The 17511-nt window shown below is 43.5% G+C and overlaps 1 protein-coding gene across 1 annotated transcript in view; it reads right to left on the minus strand.

Moving 5' to 3' along the window:
- The window catches only part of LCOR (ligand dependent nuclear receptor corepressor), a gene marked incomplete at its 5' end in the record, with an annotated part of 55357 nt that extends 38131 nt beyond the window's left edge, over nt 1-17226 (minus strand). The window contains one exon of the mRNA XM_082002390.1: nt 17130-17226. Within this exon, the coding sequence (XP_081858516.1) occupies nt 17130-17226 (97 nt within the window). The remainder of the gene's footprint in view (nt 1-17129) is intronic.
- Between the last annotated feature and the right edge of the window lie 285 nt (nt 17227-17511).

A 17511-nucleotide genomic window follows, 5' to 3' on the forward strand; every position in this document is an offset into this window, starting at 1 on the left:
ATCCCATGAACATCTACAGTTTCTGTGATGTGATGGCAAGAACAAAGAAACAGTTCTACCAGTCTGTCTCATCTTTGACAGAGACTGGTTAGTCCTGCATATTTCAGTGGAGCTTCAAATGACAGATTCCCAGGCATCCCTCAAGCCCAAGGCACATGAAACACAGCTTTTAAGGGTATTGTAGTACCACTTTAAAGTAGTCCAAACTATAGGGCCAGTACAGAACCGAGAACCATATCATCTCATTGATGAACTCAATGCATTTTAGGAAGATGTGAGGCTTTGGACATGACAAAAATTAATCTTTGCTTTTTTGCACCAGGGGACATTGGCAAAGTATGTAATCTTTTGCCCCTTTTGAGTGATCAGTACTAGCATGAAGCAAAACTCGTGGAGGCAAACTCCAATCAAATGTATGGATTCAAAGCACACAGTCTCATGAGCCTATCTTTCAGCAGTAACAGCAGGTTTTGCAGCCCTTCCCTTCTCTGTTCCATCACTCATTCCTACCCCTGCACTCCATCAGTTACACCAGTGCGAGTTCATAAGACTGCATAAGGGACAGGACAAATTATTTCTGCTCACCCCCACCCCCCTTTTTTTTTTTAGGGGAAAAAGAAGTAGTAACTTCTGCAACTTCACCTTACATAAGAATGACTGTTGAGGGTTAAGTAAAAAGTTTAATTGCTGAATGAGCAGATAGATGTGTTCTGGGAATGGTTCTTATTCCAATTCTCTCTCCTGAACCCTGTGCTGGTCCGACATAGCCCTGTTGCGCTCTTTGGTCAACCATCAGAGTTGCTGGCTGACAAATCTCAGCAGATGAATTCACCACAAGTCTTGAACTGCCCTTAGCTCTACCTGTTGTTTTTTTTTTCCCCTGGTGACTCCTGTTTGGAAGCAAGCCCTACAACAACTTTCAACCTCCTGTAAAGGCAAAATCCCTAAACCAGTAGCCATGACAAATATGACTGGATGAATACTGAACACTGACCGAATGACCACATAGAAAGCACAGTCCAGATGTGCTCAACTCATCCATCTTGTGATCAACCTATGGATCCTCTGTGGCAGTGATTATTTCTCATTGAAAAGGGAAGATACTTAACTAAAACAAGAATACTTCACAGTGGTCTGGTGTAATGAGGGATCAATTACTCTCAGGAGTTGCATCTCAATACAGGCTGGGGGCTGAAGGGATTGAGAACAGCCCTGCTGAGAAGGACTTGGGGGTACTGGTGGATGAAAAGATGGACATGAGCCAGAAATGTGCCCTTGCAGCCCCGGCGGCCAACCATATCCTGGGCTGCATCCAAAACAGTGTGGTCAGCAGGTGGAGGGAGGTGATTCTGCCCTCTACTCTGCTCTGGTGAGACCCCACCTGGAGTCCTGTGTCCAGCTCTGGAGCCCTCCGCACAGGAAAGACATGGACCTGTTGGAGCAGGTCCAGACGAGGCCACAAAAATTATGAAGAGGGATGGAACACCTCTCCTATGAAGGAGACACAGAGAGTTGGAGTTGTTCAGCCTGGAGAAGAGAAGGCTCCACGGAAACCTTATTGCAGCCTTTCAGTACTTAAAGGGGGCTTATAAGATGGGGACAGACTTTTTAGCAGGGCCTGTTGCGACAGGACAAGGGGTAATGGTTTTAAACTAAAAGAGGGCAGATTTCAACTAGATAAGGAGGAAAATTTTTACAATGAGGGTGGTTAAACACTGGCACAGGTTGCCCAGAGGGGTGGTAGATGCCCCATCCCTAGAAACATTCCAGGTCAGGCTGGAAAGGGCTCTGAGGAACCTGATCTAGTTGAAGATGTCCCTGCTCACTGCAGGGGTGTTGGACTAGGTAACCTTTAAACGTCCCTTCCAACCCAAACTATTCTATGATTCTATGAAACATTCAAGGAGGTTCCCATGGCTAGATATCTACTGCTCTGCCATCTGGGAAAGCATTCACCTAAACAAGCTGATTCAGCACCAGTCCATCTCTCCAACTGACATCATAAACCTGAAGTTGCATAGTATCCTTGCAGGGATTGCTGTCATTTCCTTAAAGCCCAAATACGCAGATCACCCAAACAGTAAAGAAAAAGCCTTCCTTTAGGATAACATTCAAAAGTGTGCTGACTCTAATCCAAAAAGAGAAGAATTGAAACTACCATTATGCTGTAGGAACCAAAACCAAGACCTATAAGAACCACTACTAAGGGATGTAAGAATAGATTCTGCTGTTTTGATCTCTGGAAACCACCCTTTGCTGACAGCAACTAGTTATGATCCTAATTACATTACAGCATCAGTTTCTCTGTAATTTTCTGTTAATTTTATGGAGAACAAACACATTGGATAGATTTTTATCTACTCACTGGACACATACTGCAACTTGAGGCGCATTCACTAGCAAGGCAGCACCAAGAGCAGAATGAGGCTTGCCTGACTCAAGTGCTTTAAAGGAGGGGAAAAAAAATTCAACAACGGTAGAATGTGTGTGCATGTAAAGTGTATGATTGCAAAATATACTGTGTACATTTTTAATTACAAAAAGCAGAGTAAGAAGACTCAAAATTCCACAACTTACTCATCCCAAGTCACTAGAAGACAGATAACTGCAAACTGAAGGCTACTGTAAACAGGGAATTCCACTCTGCAGCATGTCTTCAATGTTCTGAAGCTATGATTACTGATTACCTGGCACTTTAATCCATGATAAAACCACCTCTCCACTGAAAGGGCTGATCCCACTCATCCTCCCCACCCCCCAGATGCTCACTCATCTTGCATTTGCATGGTTAACACAACAAGATGGTTCAGGGATCAATACCCTGATCCAACCCACCACGCATCTGCACAAAGTGAGGGCACTAGCACCAAGGGCCTGGCATGATCACTCCTCTCCGCAGTATTTTAAATCTACACTAGATTAAAAACTACTGTGTAACCATGAATTGTGTTTTTACAAGAAAATTCACTGCCACTGCTATGCAGCCTTTGGACATGTATTCTATTTTCCTGTGGTAGAAGCAAGACCTTTCCCTGAAGGATCTTCTATATTGGCCAGCATTAAACAATTGTACTCTCCCATACTGCTCATTTAAGTTAAATGATGTAAAATTATGATTTCTCAGAAATTACCAAAAGAGTTACTACCCAAACCTGTATCTACTATAAATGCAACACAAATTTGCACAGTTTGGCAAGTTCTGTAGGTGGACTTGCAATTTCTTCAAAGTCAGGGTGAAATGCTTTATTACAGTTGCTCTACCATAACCTCTCTTTTATTTAAAAGGGAAAAAAAAGCCTACTGAATGTTTCCTGTAGCATCTTCTACACACACTAGACATCAAGTTTAGGATATGTAAACTATAATCAAGAAATTTCAATATTTTCCACTAAAAGAGTGATTTTTGCACGGAGAATAATTTCATGCCTTTTCAGAAATCTGACCCTCTACAAACTTGCTTACATTACTGTGATGCAATAGAGTTTAAAAAAAAAAATGATAGCATAATGTTTAACTTTATTCTGGAAAAAGAATAACTCATGGCTCATAAGACAACAGTGGTTCTACTAAATATTCTTGAGGGCCATTTTCTGAAGTTGATTTCCTTAAAAGAAAGGTTCTCTTATGAATCTATCTAGGTAAATCTCTGTGTTGTCTTAACCCTTAACTCATTAACTGAAAACAGTAAGCTTTTAGAATAGCTTTTTACAGATAACTTGTATTTGGCTTTCTAAGTTTAAAAACTAAAAAAGCCTAAACCACAGAATCTACCTGCCTTCTCCCACCAGTCTCTCCCCAAACACTCTCCCCCAAGTTTGACGCTAGAACTTCAATAAGCAAAGGCTTCAAACAAATATAGTTCTTTCTCTCTCATGGCAACATGACAGGTACTTACCTGAAACTGTTTTTCACCTAGAGTGGGAAATATTTCCAAAAAATGCTTTAAGATATATTTGGAAGATTATCAGAGTTTAGTCTGTAGTTCCAGTACCTTAAAACTAAATAGCCATGATTCCCCTTCAGACAGGTGTCTCAGTTATGCTTGCCCCCACTCCATCAAAAAAAGAAAAAAAAACCTCACCACATCCCCCCAAAAAAACCCAGACAAAACAAAAACCCCAACCACCACACCACTAGAAACATCTATGTAAGGCTATATTTTTATGCAAAATTTATTTCATTGCTCATTCCATTTTTCTTGTCTCCAGATTTCACAGAAACATCTCTCATCTAAACTAACTATACCATTTAGTATAGCACTCACAGCCCACTTAATCCAGAGGCAGAACAACAAAAACTTTTAATTCTTTGTTTTAGATGCACCTTTACATTCCTTCAGTGGATTCAAACAAGGCACATAATAATACAGCTATTAAAGTTTATAATCTCCATTTTGTGATGCATTCTTTGTGAAGTTTGACCCTTATTTACGTTAAATCTGGATTTTCAAAAGAGACCTAGTTTTAGACATTAATTTTCCTTCACTGCTTCCAGAGGAAAGACTCGTAGGCTATTTCAAGGCTATGATGTCCCAGTAGCTCATATTCAGCTCTATCTTGTCTACCTCCCCTCAGATTGAACTAACAGGGAAGAGTCACCTGAGTAAAAGAATGCACTACCAAGGAGATCGAAAGTCTGTAAACAACTATTTTGCATGTCATTTTGAAAAAAAAAAAAAAAAAAAAAAAGAAGAGTAAGCTTATAACCTTCTGTGAGGCCACCTGAAGCAAAAGATCATACTCCCAAGACCATCTGACTCATTCTGCTTTAGCTCCCAACCCTGCGCTGTGTGGACTGCCAGCAGAGAGCTATCTCACTAACAGCCAAAGCCCATTTGCACGCTGGCTGCCATGCTGACAGAAAGCAGGAATTAGTCCACAGGAGAGCCTCACTCGCCACACCTAACCCTCAGCTGCTCCAGCAGGCACCAGTGCCCTTTCGCAGCCACCACGAATCGATGGTTTGTAGTTCAGAGGCACAGGACACCACTGGTATGGATTCCTCCACATACCCACATTCATGGCTTTCGTTATGGCCCACTTACAGCTAAGGTCCCACACACCCTGCTCAGCCTAACCTAGGACCTCTCGCTAAAGTCAAGACTTATCAAACCTTGACCTTAGGATCCAGCTTACAAACAGACCCTTATATAGCTGCAGTGGCAAAACTATGGGGCAGCAAACCAGCGTTCAAAACAAGATTTTTTTTTTTACCACTACCAACAGAATGTCAAAACTATGCAATAAATTCAGCACTCTCATCCTTGCAAATATGCCAGTACAAACCACCGCTGAAGTTAACTCTGCTGCTTACAGGCAGAATCATGAAAACCATCTTAGACAGCACCACGGCATGCTGAGAGCAAAGATCTATCTGCCTTAAAGGTGAGATCAGAGAATCACTCATCTCTTCCCCCAAACTGAATATGAAAGAACTATTCCTCTTCCCTTACAGCAATAAAGAGCCCTCCAAGTTCCAGATACTAGAAGGCAGACAGACAGGAAAGACCATCAGTCAGGATTTAGGGTTAGGGACATGAAATGCCCATGAGCACGGTAAGCATAAGGTGCTGTTTTCTTGGGAACTAGTGTTTTTGCATAATGTTTTTTTTCCTTAAGTAGGTTTAGTAGTTTTAGTGTAGGGCGGGGGGAGGAGAGTTTCCAGAAATAACTGCTTACTTTCTGAAGTTTGTGAGGTGTCATCACAAGCACATTTAGCTGCTAAAGTTCATCAACATGCCAGTAAGTATAGACCAAAGCAGCTGTGAGCAACTTCTCCCTGTATGCCTCCCCCTCCACTATCTCCCATTATATGTAAAGCTGCATAAGCCATTTCCTATCCTAGGGGCAGGAGCAGTCCTTGGGCTACGAGAGGTTGAGAAAACTTAAAAGCCCTATTGGCTGTTCTTATTTGGAGCACAAAGTCCTGTTCAAAACCACAAGCAGCAGGAAGATACGAATTCAAGATTAGTCACAGGCAAACAGATGACTTAGGAACAAGAACCAATCTGTTTGTTATAGGCAAGAAGTGCAGCCTCCATGGCAAGGTAGACTACAGTTCTGCAACATCTTTAACTTACAAAGTCAATTTTTAATCTAATTTGAAACTGAGTAACTTGTTGAGCAGAGTAACCTCTGAACTCTATATCCAATTTTGTACTGTTAGCGCGCTCAGTCTGTGACCTCAGCTACGGTTCTAGTAAAATAGAGCGAGCTGGAAGAGTGGTCAGGATGGACACTATTTGGGCTTTGATACCCAGAACAGCAGCACATCTAGGGATTACCAAAACAGCTCAGTGTCCATTCCATACTTCAAACACCTTTTAGTCACTAAAATAAATAAAACCATGTCCTCTTCAGACCAGAAAGGCAGTTCACCTGTTTTTTCAGGGTATCTGCCAATGCATGGCACAGACTACACCAGTTTGCACTCAAGCCCATGTATTCAAAGTTCTCTTCACAGCCATGTGAGGGAGGAGTGCTAATGAAATCTTTAGATCCAACACAAACTCTGTAGCAGGAGCTTGGCCTTCACAGCAAGGTCCTTGGCAAGGAAGATACAAAAGCCCTGAGCATAGGGAGTGTAGCACTTACAACAGACCTACTTAATGCCATTCTGACTGTTTTCCAGAAGTTAGCTTGCAAGATGAAGTTTTACAGGGTTAGTCTCCTCCATTATATCCATTTTTGGATAAAAATATACGTTTAAATCGTTAGGTATGAGAAGAGAAAGGAAAGATAAAACTCAGTCCTAATCTAATAGATGACTAAATAGCAGCTTATACTCCTTAACACCTACAGCCACTTTGGAAAGTAAAACCAGCCCTTGTTTACAAATCATTTAGAGCTGTAATTTTCAGACTGTGGGCTTCTGAAAAGCATGAAGACCCCACGCAATTTAAATTATTGGCAATAGCCTTGTTTTTCCACAGTTGCTTCTTGGCAATTCCAGGTTGAAAGCCATTAATTTAAGAAAGCCCTGGCAAAACACAGTTCTTCCCTCAATGGCTTCGGCTTTTTCAAGAGATAAATATGGTATTCCTGATGAATTCAAAAGATCACATGCAAAATGGACCTCTGCACAGCCTGTCTCAACCGAGCACTGAAGCCATTCAATACCAAATCGCTGCATATCACTAAAGAAAAATTGCAGAGGCAAGAATAAGTGATTAGATTTTGTGAAGACTTTACAAAAATACTCCCGTAAGATATGAGAACTAGGTTCTCATAGCATCTTACCATACAGTTCCAGATGATTACATTTTTATTACTTTGTATGAATGCACAGGATGACAAGGAGGACAAAAAAGTATAAAAAAACCCAAGAGGAAATGTGCAGGCAGTAGTTAAGCATTTAAGCAGAAATACCAAAATTGGTGTTATACTTGCTACAATTTTGTCCCCCAAGAATAACCTAAACGTTCATGGGAAACATTTCAGGGAAGAAGCTACTTTTTCACTCTCCAAGAGATTTTGTCACTTCAATTTTACAAAGGCTCGGTACACCTGTCTTACACACCACATTTTGAAGTATGGATACTCATCTAAAGCTATACATAACAAACATTTCACACTTAATTTTTCCCCTTAAAATTTTCTGTCCTTCACTCAATCTTCTAATATTTTGACCGCTAAGGTCACTGAAACATTCCACCTCCAATTGAACAGGAGTACAACTTTTCCAAAGGACATTTAAAACCGGTAAGGGGCATTCCCCTTACTTAGTAGTGAGGTCAATTAGATCAAGAAACAATCAAAGCAAAAGTGCAGAAGTTTTTTTCTAAGACAAGAAGTTTTCCTCGCTGCCTGTTTTGGAAATGAAGACTATCAGATGGCTGGTTTTTTCTATAAGAAATAATTAAGACCCTTGTGAGAAACCCCAGAAGAGAGAATATAGTATCTTATAAACTTAAGTTTCACTAATCACTTAAAAATATAAAAGAGAAAGCTAGGGATAAGGTAGCTATGCTCTTCCTTTTCTAAGGGATGTAAGTGGAATCACTGCTTTAAGAAGATTGCTTTTACGTTTTCGTAGGTCAGAAAACGAAATGACCTCCATGCACTCCCTATTCTCTTGCTTTTGCAGAGCAAAATTGAAGTTTTTAAGTGTCCAACTCTGCAAAAACTTTTCGTCACTCAAAGGATACAATAGCATGCTTTCAGAAACACATCTAGAGATCATGATAAAGCATCACCTAGAAAGCAGCTTTCATAATTTTTACTACGATACAAATCTTAATCCAAGAGATGACCAACTTGAGACAAGATCTGCTATAACACTAGCTTATCTTCAACTTGTTCACAAAAAAGACAAAATAACTGCCAAAGAAGCCAAGAGCCAAGCAAGCCAGTTTGCTATCAGCATTTAAACAAAGCCAGTAAGGTCTAATCACAATTCATTTTGTGAATTCCACTATATTTATATATTTATTAAGAAGCCCAAGACTGCAGTACACAAGGCACAGGCTAAGCGAGGGCTCTTCTGGCCACAAGACTCCCTGGTTGAAAGCGTACAAGCACATTACGCTGACTCATCTGTGCCTATCCCATGCTGAAGTTTCAAAACTGACCCACATGGCTATCCACACGTTAAGCACAGGCAGAGTAACCAAGAGCTCTGTGCATACAAATTGCTGCCGAGAGTTTAACAGCTGCAGGATTAGCCTGTCCTTGCAAGGCAGGAGGTTACACAGGTAACATAGATACAGCAGCAAAGGGAGCCAAACGGCACACTGCTACAGGCTAACGGCTGATGCCACTATGAGCTCAGAAGAACAGAGGATGACAAGCTTTAGTGTTACGTACTGGCCTGGAACTATTACAGTGGGGAATTGCGCGCTGTGGGCTGAAACTTTCACATCCTTTTGTTCGTGTAACCAACGAAAAAAGAAATCAAGAAATGAAGAACTCTGTAGCTTAACTACCTGTTCCTCTTCCTACTCGTCAGTTACTCCACTTTCAAACATGACCACCCCGCTAACCTAGTAACAGTGGAGAAGGGATAAAGACCACCTCAGACTCACTCACCTATGCAATTCTCTCCAGATAGATATTGAAAAGCCTGTACTATAGGCGTACACAAAAAATATTCAGGGAACCAGGCCAGCAGGAGTAGGGAAGTGATTGTGCCCCTGTACTCGGCACTGGTGAGGCCGCACCTTGAATCCTGTGTTCAGTTTTGGGCCCCTCACTACAAGAAGGATGTTGAGGTGCTGGAGCGTGTCCAGAGAAGGGCAACGAAGCTGGTGAGGGGTCTGGAGCACAAGTCTTATGAGGAGCGGCTGAGGGAACTGGGGTTGTTTAGTCTGGAGAAGAGAAGGCTGAGGGGAGACCTTGTCGCTCTCTACAACTACCTGAAAGGGGGTTGTGGCGACGAGGGTGTTGGTCTCTTCTCCCAAGTAACTAGCGATAGGACAAGAGGAAACGGCCTCAAGTTGCGCCAGGGGAGGTTTAGATTGGATATTAGGAAAAATTTCTTCACTGAGAGGGTGGTCAGGCATTGGAACAGGCTGCCCAGGGAGGTGGTGGAGTCGCCATCTCTGGAAGTGTTCAAAAAATGTGTGGATGTGGCGCTTCAGGACATGGTTTAGGGGACATGGTGGCGCTGGATTAATGGTTGGACTTGATGATCTTAATGGTCCTTTCCAACCTGGTGATTCTGTGATTTTTCATTAGCAAACTCAACTCAAGAGTTAAGATTGCCTGGTGGCCTCTGATGTCTTTCCACACTGCTGGATTCAGCTTCTGAGAGCTTCCTTTGTTAATGAATACTAGGCTCTTGTCCAGTCCTCTTTTCTCCCCCTCTTCTCCCTCCCATAAAATATCATGGTCCTCAGGGCATAAGGAACATCCTTTGTCTCCCTGCAAGTCTTCCCTGTGCAGCTACTTTGCCGTCACTTCTGGAAAATGCAACAGGAGTACCATCTTTTCTCTCATCTGCAAGAGGAGTGGAAAAAACAGATGGAGACATCATCTAATAGCAAGTTTACTACACAGGAAGTGGTGTCCTACAGAAATGTTGAAACACCATAACCTCCACTTCATCTTTCATGTGCTGGCAGTATTGATGTGTGACTTAAATTTCCTACACAGCTCTGGGAGCTGAATTTTTCTGTCAACTCATCATAAAAGAACACACAATATTACACAGCACACAAAGCAAACTAAATCAGAGGTAAAAGGTAAATGACTTGAAGATGTCCAGAGAAATAACAGTACAGCATTCTTCATGAGAAAAAGGAAGAAGCTGAAGCTCTCATTTCCCAAAAGAAGCTGAGGCTACACGGATATATGGGAGAGAACTGAGGAACCCCAGATGCCTGCAGAGATACTGGGGAGAGGTGGTGTAAAGCTGCAACTTATTAGTGGAGGTACTGGACAAGAGTATCCAACATGGCTGGGAAAGCAAAACCAACAGTTCATTATCAGGGAGAGTGCATGATATAACCCACAGTGCTTTGAAGAGGGAGAACGAAGCAATGTTCCTGCTACTGTAAGTGAACACAATGCATGTAGAAATTAGCACTTATTCAGCAAAAGACAACTTGAATTTGTGCATGTATGACAACACCAGTTGAATAGCGTCAACTCTTCATTCTCTGCCTCTCCATCCTCTGCAGATGTTGTAGAAAAAAAAAAAAAAAGATTGTTTTCCAGTCAGGTCTAATCAGGGAACTGATTCACCAAGCTGCCACACATAGTTGTGCCAGCACAGAGGGGTCTATTTAAGCCAGCTGAGACAGCACTGCTGTCAAACATAACCACAGTCTGTAGTGCAGTTACAAGACAAAAGATGCAAACTAGAAAGCTCCCTGCCTTTGGAGGAGGCTATTTTGTTCTCTCCCCTTCCCTTTACCCCACAGACATGATCCTATCCAGTGCTTCAGACTAGCTCTCCTGCTCAGCTCATCCCTAGCTAGGATGACTCAGGTTACTAAGCATCACCAGAAGATTAGCTGGTTTTGCAGAGTCTTCTTTCAGTTTAGTAAAAACAAGCACTACCACCCCCTCTGGCCAGAGGTAGAGCCTAGATTGGCTCAGCCCAACCCATCCAACCCTGCCCTCAGAAAATCTCAAAAGTTACGTATTTCTCAGAGAATTAGAAATATCCATCCCAGTAACCTCCGAGAACCAAAGCTTCATCCTCTTAAAAGTTACAACATATACACACAGGAGGGTGAGGAAGAAGATTGCGAAGTCCCGTTTGAAATACTGCAGTAGTGTTGCCTCTGCCACAATCAGTATGACAGGGCTACCTTTCTTTAACCCTATTAAATACCTGTTTTTCCTCAAACCTTGCCTAAACTGACTCTTAGGAAGTATTTCCATTGTTATTTCACATTAGCCATGGAAGAACACAAGTTCTCAGGGAAAAAAACAAAAACAAAACACCACATGACAGTGCTTGTCTGGATGTAAGATAGCCTAAAACTTAAGCCACTTAAGTACTACACAATAAGGATTTAGACAACTGAGCACAAGAAATGGGACTCTATCATCCATTCTTAATTAAAGTGCAGTTATACTTCTGTACATCACAGTATTTAGATTATCATCAATATACAGCACAAACGGTCAAAAATGGCTTAAAAATGTGAACAGTCCTTCAGGTACTCTTTATTTTAAAAAGAGCCATACCACAAAGCTGTAAATCTAGTGTATGTATCTCAGTATAAATACTACAAAGATTTTATCAAGGTGGATTTGGACTATTTCCTGCATGCACAGAATGGATTACTGTAATTCATTTTGAGAAGTGGATAAACTCTGAATGTCATTAGCTCTTTGTTAAAAGTCAAAAAATCCTGTACTTCCTGCAGGATGAATATGTGCCAAGAACAAAACCTCCCACCTTACAGTGATAGTTATTATTTCACACTGTGAAATTTTTGTTGAAATGCAAAACAAACCAAGTGATTTGGCCTAGTCCAAAATTTCATGTTACAGCCATCAGAACTCAAGATGGTATAATTCACAGTGATTATCAAGATTTTTTTCTTTTAATATGCTGTTGTTTGGTTGACATTGTACCTGTCAGGGTAGAAGTTATTCTTCATTTGCACATAGGGAAACAAGGGCAAATCTGAAGTGATTTATAGTGAATCCAAAGAGATATTTGAAACAGATCTAGATTCATCCCCCGCAGTTCAACTTCTACTGTTCTTCAGATGCATACCATCCTTCCACGCACATTTAAAGGAAAGCTAAATATCAAGCTGTAAATTTCACTCCTTACAACTCAAGATTTTTATTTTTACATGACAACTGCTTCAATTTTTTTCCTGGCATAACTTTGTCATAAAAGGGTCATTCTCCCTCCCTGTATCCATCCTGCCAACAGGCAAAAGTGTTTGTGTGTAGACCAGATCTTCTTGAACAAGCCTTCAGCTACTATACTGTAAAGTTGCTGTACAATGGATTTATATTAATTAAAAAAGCTGCCTCTGCATTACATGCAGGTTGAAATAAGGCAAATAGTATCACTTGGACATTTGCTGGGGACATGGCTGGGGCATATCTAAAACAGACACCAATTTAAAATAGCCCTACATTTAAACTTTTACTTCAGCACTTATTTAACTTGTTTTTTATTGTTATTTTTCATCAACATCAAGGATATAATAAGCTTTCTCATTTTGGAACACAGAAATACAATCTGCCATTTGAACTAGAACTATGTTAAACACTTGGAGACTCAAGCCTACTTCCAAAACAATGAGATAACACAGCTAACTGTTTGGAAGCAGCAGCTAATTCATATCACATACATGCTGGAACTATACCCAAGCAATAATCAAGATAAGAAAATGTAATAAAGATTTCAGAATTATTCTACTGTTATACACCTCCTCTTGATTAATATTAGCTTCTAATACTTCCTGATGCATCATATTTCTTCCACTGGATACACTCTTTAGTCCTAAGTGTCCATGGTCATGGAAGACCACCACTATTCAACAAATTAGTACACAGAAACAGATCAGATACTTGGGTTGCAGTATTTTACCAGCAATGACCATTAAAAAAAAAAAAAAAGAAAATAAAAAAGGGAAATTACTTCAGCTTCTTTTGACAGCTTAAGAGTAAAATCAACAGCTAAGCAGCATATCAATGAGACACTGACAGAGATCAAGACGATTGGAAATCTTAAGTGAATGTTACAGGTTTTGCCTTTAAATCATCATTTTGCTCCCAAAACTAGGATCACTGCTACTTACCCTCCCTGCCCCCACACAGGCTGTAATTCAGTCAGGGAGTCTCTAAGAGTACAGCTAATATTTAACAAAGGGCCAAGCATTGCCATAGTAGAAATGTATGCAACCAGCTCAAAACTATCACTCCAGTTACCGCACAGCATTGCAATGCTATTACTGCCTGTATAAAAGGTATCAGGAAGGTTTTGGGCATCTCTCCTCCCTCAAACTCCCCAATCCTTAACTGATCTGATCTCATCAACCATTTCCAATTCAGCAAGCGCCTGAGCAGCAAGTGACTGGAAGCTGGGAGAGGGAAAAAATAAAAAATACCACCACATACATTTGTCTCTAGGTATCTGCTTTTGGCCACTGAGAAAGACGCTAACAGTCAAGATTGGTACAGAGAGCACGTGTGTCAGCATCAAATAGTTATCATGTGGCGTATCGTGTCTCTAGAATCAAAGTCCTACCAAGGCATCAAGACACTGTGTGCAACTACCTCCCACGCTGTGGTTCAACAGCCCAATGCATCTCACTGCAAAGACAGCTTGGACACCACTTCTCCACACTTCCCTCCACCTCTGGGTCATGGCATGCTGCTCCATCAGCTGCATCACTGCATCAACAGAACTATTGGGCACTTGTCCCCCACCAACCTGCATGACCTCCCTCCCTCAAAAAAGAGGCTTGAAGTGCATGAGGAGGAAGGAAGCTTTAAGCCAGATAAGTTCCCTGAGCTACCTCCCACAAAAAGCTGTGCTGGCACAATCAAAGGTGCAACTCTGTGACAGTTCAAGATGATCTGTGTCTCTGCTGCTGCATTCTCTCTTTTCCTTTCCACCAGCTATGCATTCTCACCCTCTTCCTTGTGCTAGCAATGGTATTTGCTTGACCCGACAGCGAGCCAGTTCACGGAGCTATACTAGCAGAAAATTATCCTACTCCCTCCAAAAGATGTTGCTTTCTGCTAGCATACCTCCCCTGAACTGGCTCCCTGTGGGCAAAGGTGATCCTTCAGTCCTCCTGTGTTTTCGCTCCCCTTGAGACCACAAGCTTAGTTTGACAAACTGTCATGATGCCACAGTCCAACAGAGCAGACTATTGCAGAAGCAAGGAACAAGAGGGGAAAGTGAATTACTTAAGCCATATTTATTGCACTGGTTCAAGGCACAGGCTTTATTTTTTCTGACTAACACACTGTGTGGTATTCAAATGAGTTTTCAGAGAACGATGTTAACACAGAGAATCCCACACACCCCAGATTTACTAACCATAAATGGGTATTTCTGAAGTAACAAGGATTTTCCCATTTTCTGCTTCCCCATATGTATCTACCAGTATTTATTACAGGAGCAAATTCTTAATTGACTTCTACAAACAGCCAAGGTGAAACAGAACATTGCATCATTTAACAGGTCAACTTCCAAGCCTCAAGGAACATTGTCAAAACCCACTTAAAAAGACAACAGAGATGTATTTGGGGAAAGGGGTTAAGATCACAGCACAATTTCAGCTGGATATCCTGGGCTAGTGCAATAAACCTTTTATAATTCTATGAAAAAATATAAAAACAAAAAAAAAGGTAACAATTAACACATTTATATGACCCAACAATTTATGCAAGATTCATACTAGGAACAGGGCAGGTCCCGAGATGTCATAAAGCTGATCAATTTGAGGTTGAAACTATTTATGACATAGTGCCATCAAGATAAAAGTCACACAGCACTGTTACACTTTGGACTTTATTGTTTTTTAAAAATGGTTTTGTACTTTACCTCCAAAAAATCCCAGTCACCTCTGTGCTTAACAGTGTTCACAGTATCTTTTGTTATACACACACACAGGGGCTTTCACAGAGGGAAATCTTTTGGAGGAACAAAACATATTAAATTTAAGCATGATGAGGAGATTGAGGAGAAAGCAACTTCTCCAGAAGCTGGCAATTTAAACGGCTTTAGGGAAGTGGAACAGGGCGTGTATAAATGGGGGTAGCAGTGGTGTTTGTTTTAAGTTTTAGCACTTCAGGTTGCTAAGATCTTTAATAATGCAGTGTTTTCCTTGACTCTGTAGATAACAGAAACTCCTCTAGCTACCCAAGATCTTCCCAAAGAGTAGCACAACAAACAGACACAATTCTTGCATTTCACCCCAACACAGGATCTTCAACGGCAGCTTTGAAACTGTCTTCCCCTCCACCCTCCTTTCTTCCCAGCCCCACACGCACACATTTACTCCTCACAGCTATCTAGTTAAACTCTGAGCAGCAGGACAGCTCCACCTGAGGCCTGAAGGACCCAGCCATAAAGAAGCAGGGACCAAGAGGAAGACCAGATGACATGCTGCAAGTAGGGAGTTTAGAAAGGACTAGAACAGGTGATCCCCAGCAGCCAAGGTAAGAAGAGATGAGAAAAGGAGACAGAAGTGAAACAAATGCGGTTCAAGTAGAGGTGGAAGCCAACAAAACATTCCTAACATAGCAAAACTAGAATCAAAATAAAACCCCATAAACTGGATCTAGAAGCATCAATAATTGGTTGGAAAGAAACTTTCGTGTAGAGTCTGAGTTTCTCGGCAATGTATTACCCTTGAAACGCTTTATGCTTAAAATAAGTATTAATCTGGAGTTAACAAGCATCTAGTACACACTTTTATATAACAGAAATTTAAACATTTAGATGAAGGCATAAATATATACAGCAACATAAATATATAACAGCAGTTACAAGTCCTGGTGTAACCAAAAATGGTGTTTCAAATCCCTGATAATGAACTAGGATGCTGAGCTAACTGACAATAAGAGGTTTAACTCTGCACACAAGGAACTAAAGTGAATCTGTGAATGTTATTACAGATTACCTACACTGAGCAGTCACTGGCAGATTATGGCCATATTTGCATATTTAAAAATAAAAAGAGGATTTGTGCTCAATTAAAAGCAGGAGGCCAAACAAGAAGAGACATACCAGTGTTCTGGTTCGAGATTTTTAAGATTATGCTGGAAGTTCACAGTCTACTATTGTCAAACCTATTTTATTATCTTTGACGACACCCACCGAATTCCTGGCCTAGAGCTGGTGTTTATGTGGATTTTGAGACCCGTAGAAAAGGCCTCGATTTCTCATTAGGGAAAGAGAAAAGGGCAAAATCTGTATTTTGAATGGAGAAAGTTACTCGAGATGAAAGGGCGTCACGGACTTCTTTTTCAAAACCCCCAAATATTTGATTGCAAGGAGCCTGCATAACAACAAACGCGCACAAGAGAGGAGGAGGAGAAAAAAAAGGGGGGGGGGAATAGAGAAGAGAAAAGCAATCACACATCCTTTTAACCCCCGCGGCCCCGCTCCGGATTCACGGCGTCAATCCGGCACCCCGACCCACAACTTTCCGCCGGCCCCACCACCGCGCTGCCCCCCTCCCTGAGCCTCCCCCCGCCGCTGCTCCCGCGGGGCGGGCCCGCCGCCGCCGCGGCCTCCTCCCTCCCTCCCGCCTCGCCTCACGGCGGCGGGCCGGGGGCAGGCGGGCCGGGCCGGGCTCGCCTCCCCTCCCGCGGCGGCGGATGGGCAGTGACAGGCGGGCCGCTCCCCGTCGGCGGGCGCGGCCCCGGCCTCGCCGTAAACAAGTTTGAAGGGGCCGCGGCCGGGCCGGGCCGGGCCGGACGGGGAGGAGCGGGCGCGGCGCTGACAGGGGCCGCACAAAAGGGCAGGGCAGGACCCCCCTCCGGCTCCCTCCCCGGCGAAGGGCGGGGCCCGGCCCGGCGCCGCTTGCCTCACGGCGGCCCGCGGCGGCGGGGGGGAGGGGGGCGGGCCCGCAGGCCGCGGCGCCGCTCGCCTCACGGCTCCCCCCCGCCCGGCCGCCCCGGCGGAGCCTCCCCCCGCGGCCGCCGCCGCCGCGGGGCCTGGCCCGGCCTCCCCGCCGCGCCGCCGTCCCTCACCTACACAGTGAATGAGCTTGTGTCGCCACGAATCGAGCTGGTGGCGGACGCCGCGCCTCTCGATGGAGCACTGCTGCCGCCCGCACGGGCTCGCCATCTTCTGGGCGGCGGGCGGGGGTGGGGGTGGGGGCGGCGGCGGGCACGGCCAGGGGGGCAGGGACGGGAAGGAAGGGCCGCGCGCCGCGCCGCGCCACGCCCACCCGCCGTCAGCGCCCGCCTCGCCGCGCCACGCAGGCGCCGCCGGGACGCGCCCCGCCCCGCCCCGCCCCGCCCCGCCGCCGGCCCCTTCCCGCCGTGCGCCTGCGCCCGCGCCGGCGCCGGCGCGGCCTCCCCCCGACCCCGCCACCTGCCCGCACGTGCGGCGCCGCCGCACCCGCCCGCT

The sequence above is a fragment of the Phaethon aethereus genome (genome assembly GCF_964289735.1).
Source record: "Phaethon aethereus genome assembly, chromosome: 7".
In the NCBI taxonomy this organism is placed as follows: domain Eukaryota; kingdom Metazoa; phylum Chordata; class Aves; order Phaethontiformes; family Phaethontidae; genus Phaethon; species Phaethon aethereus.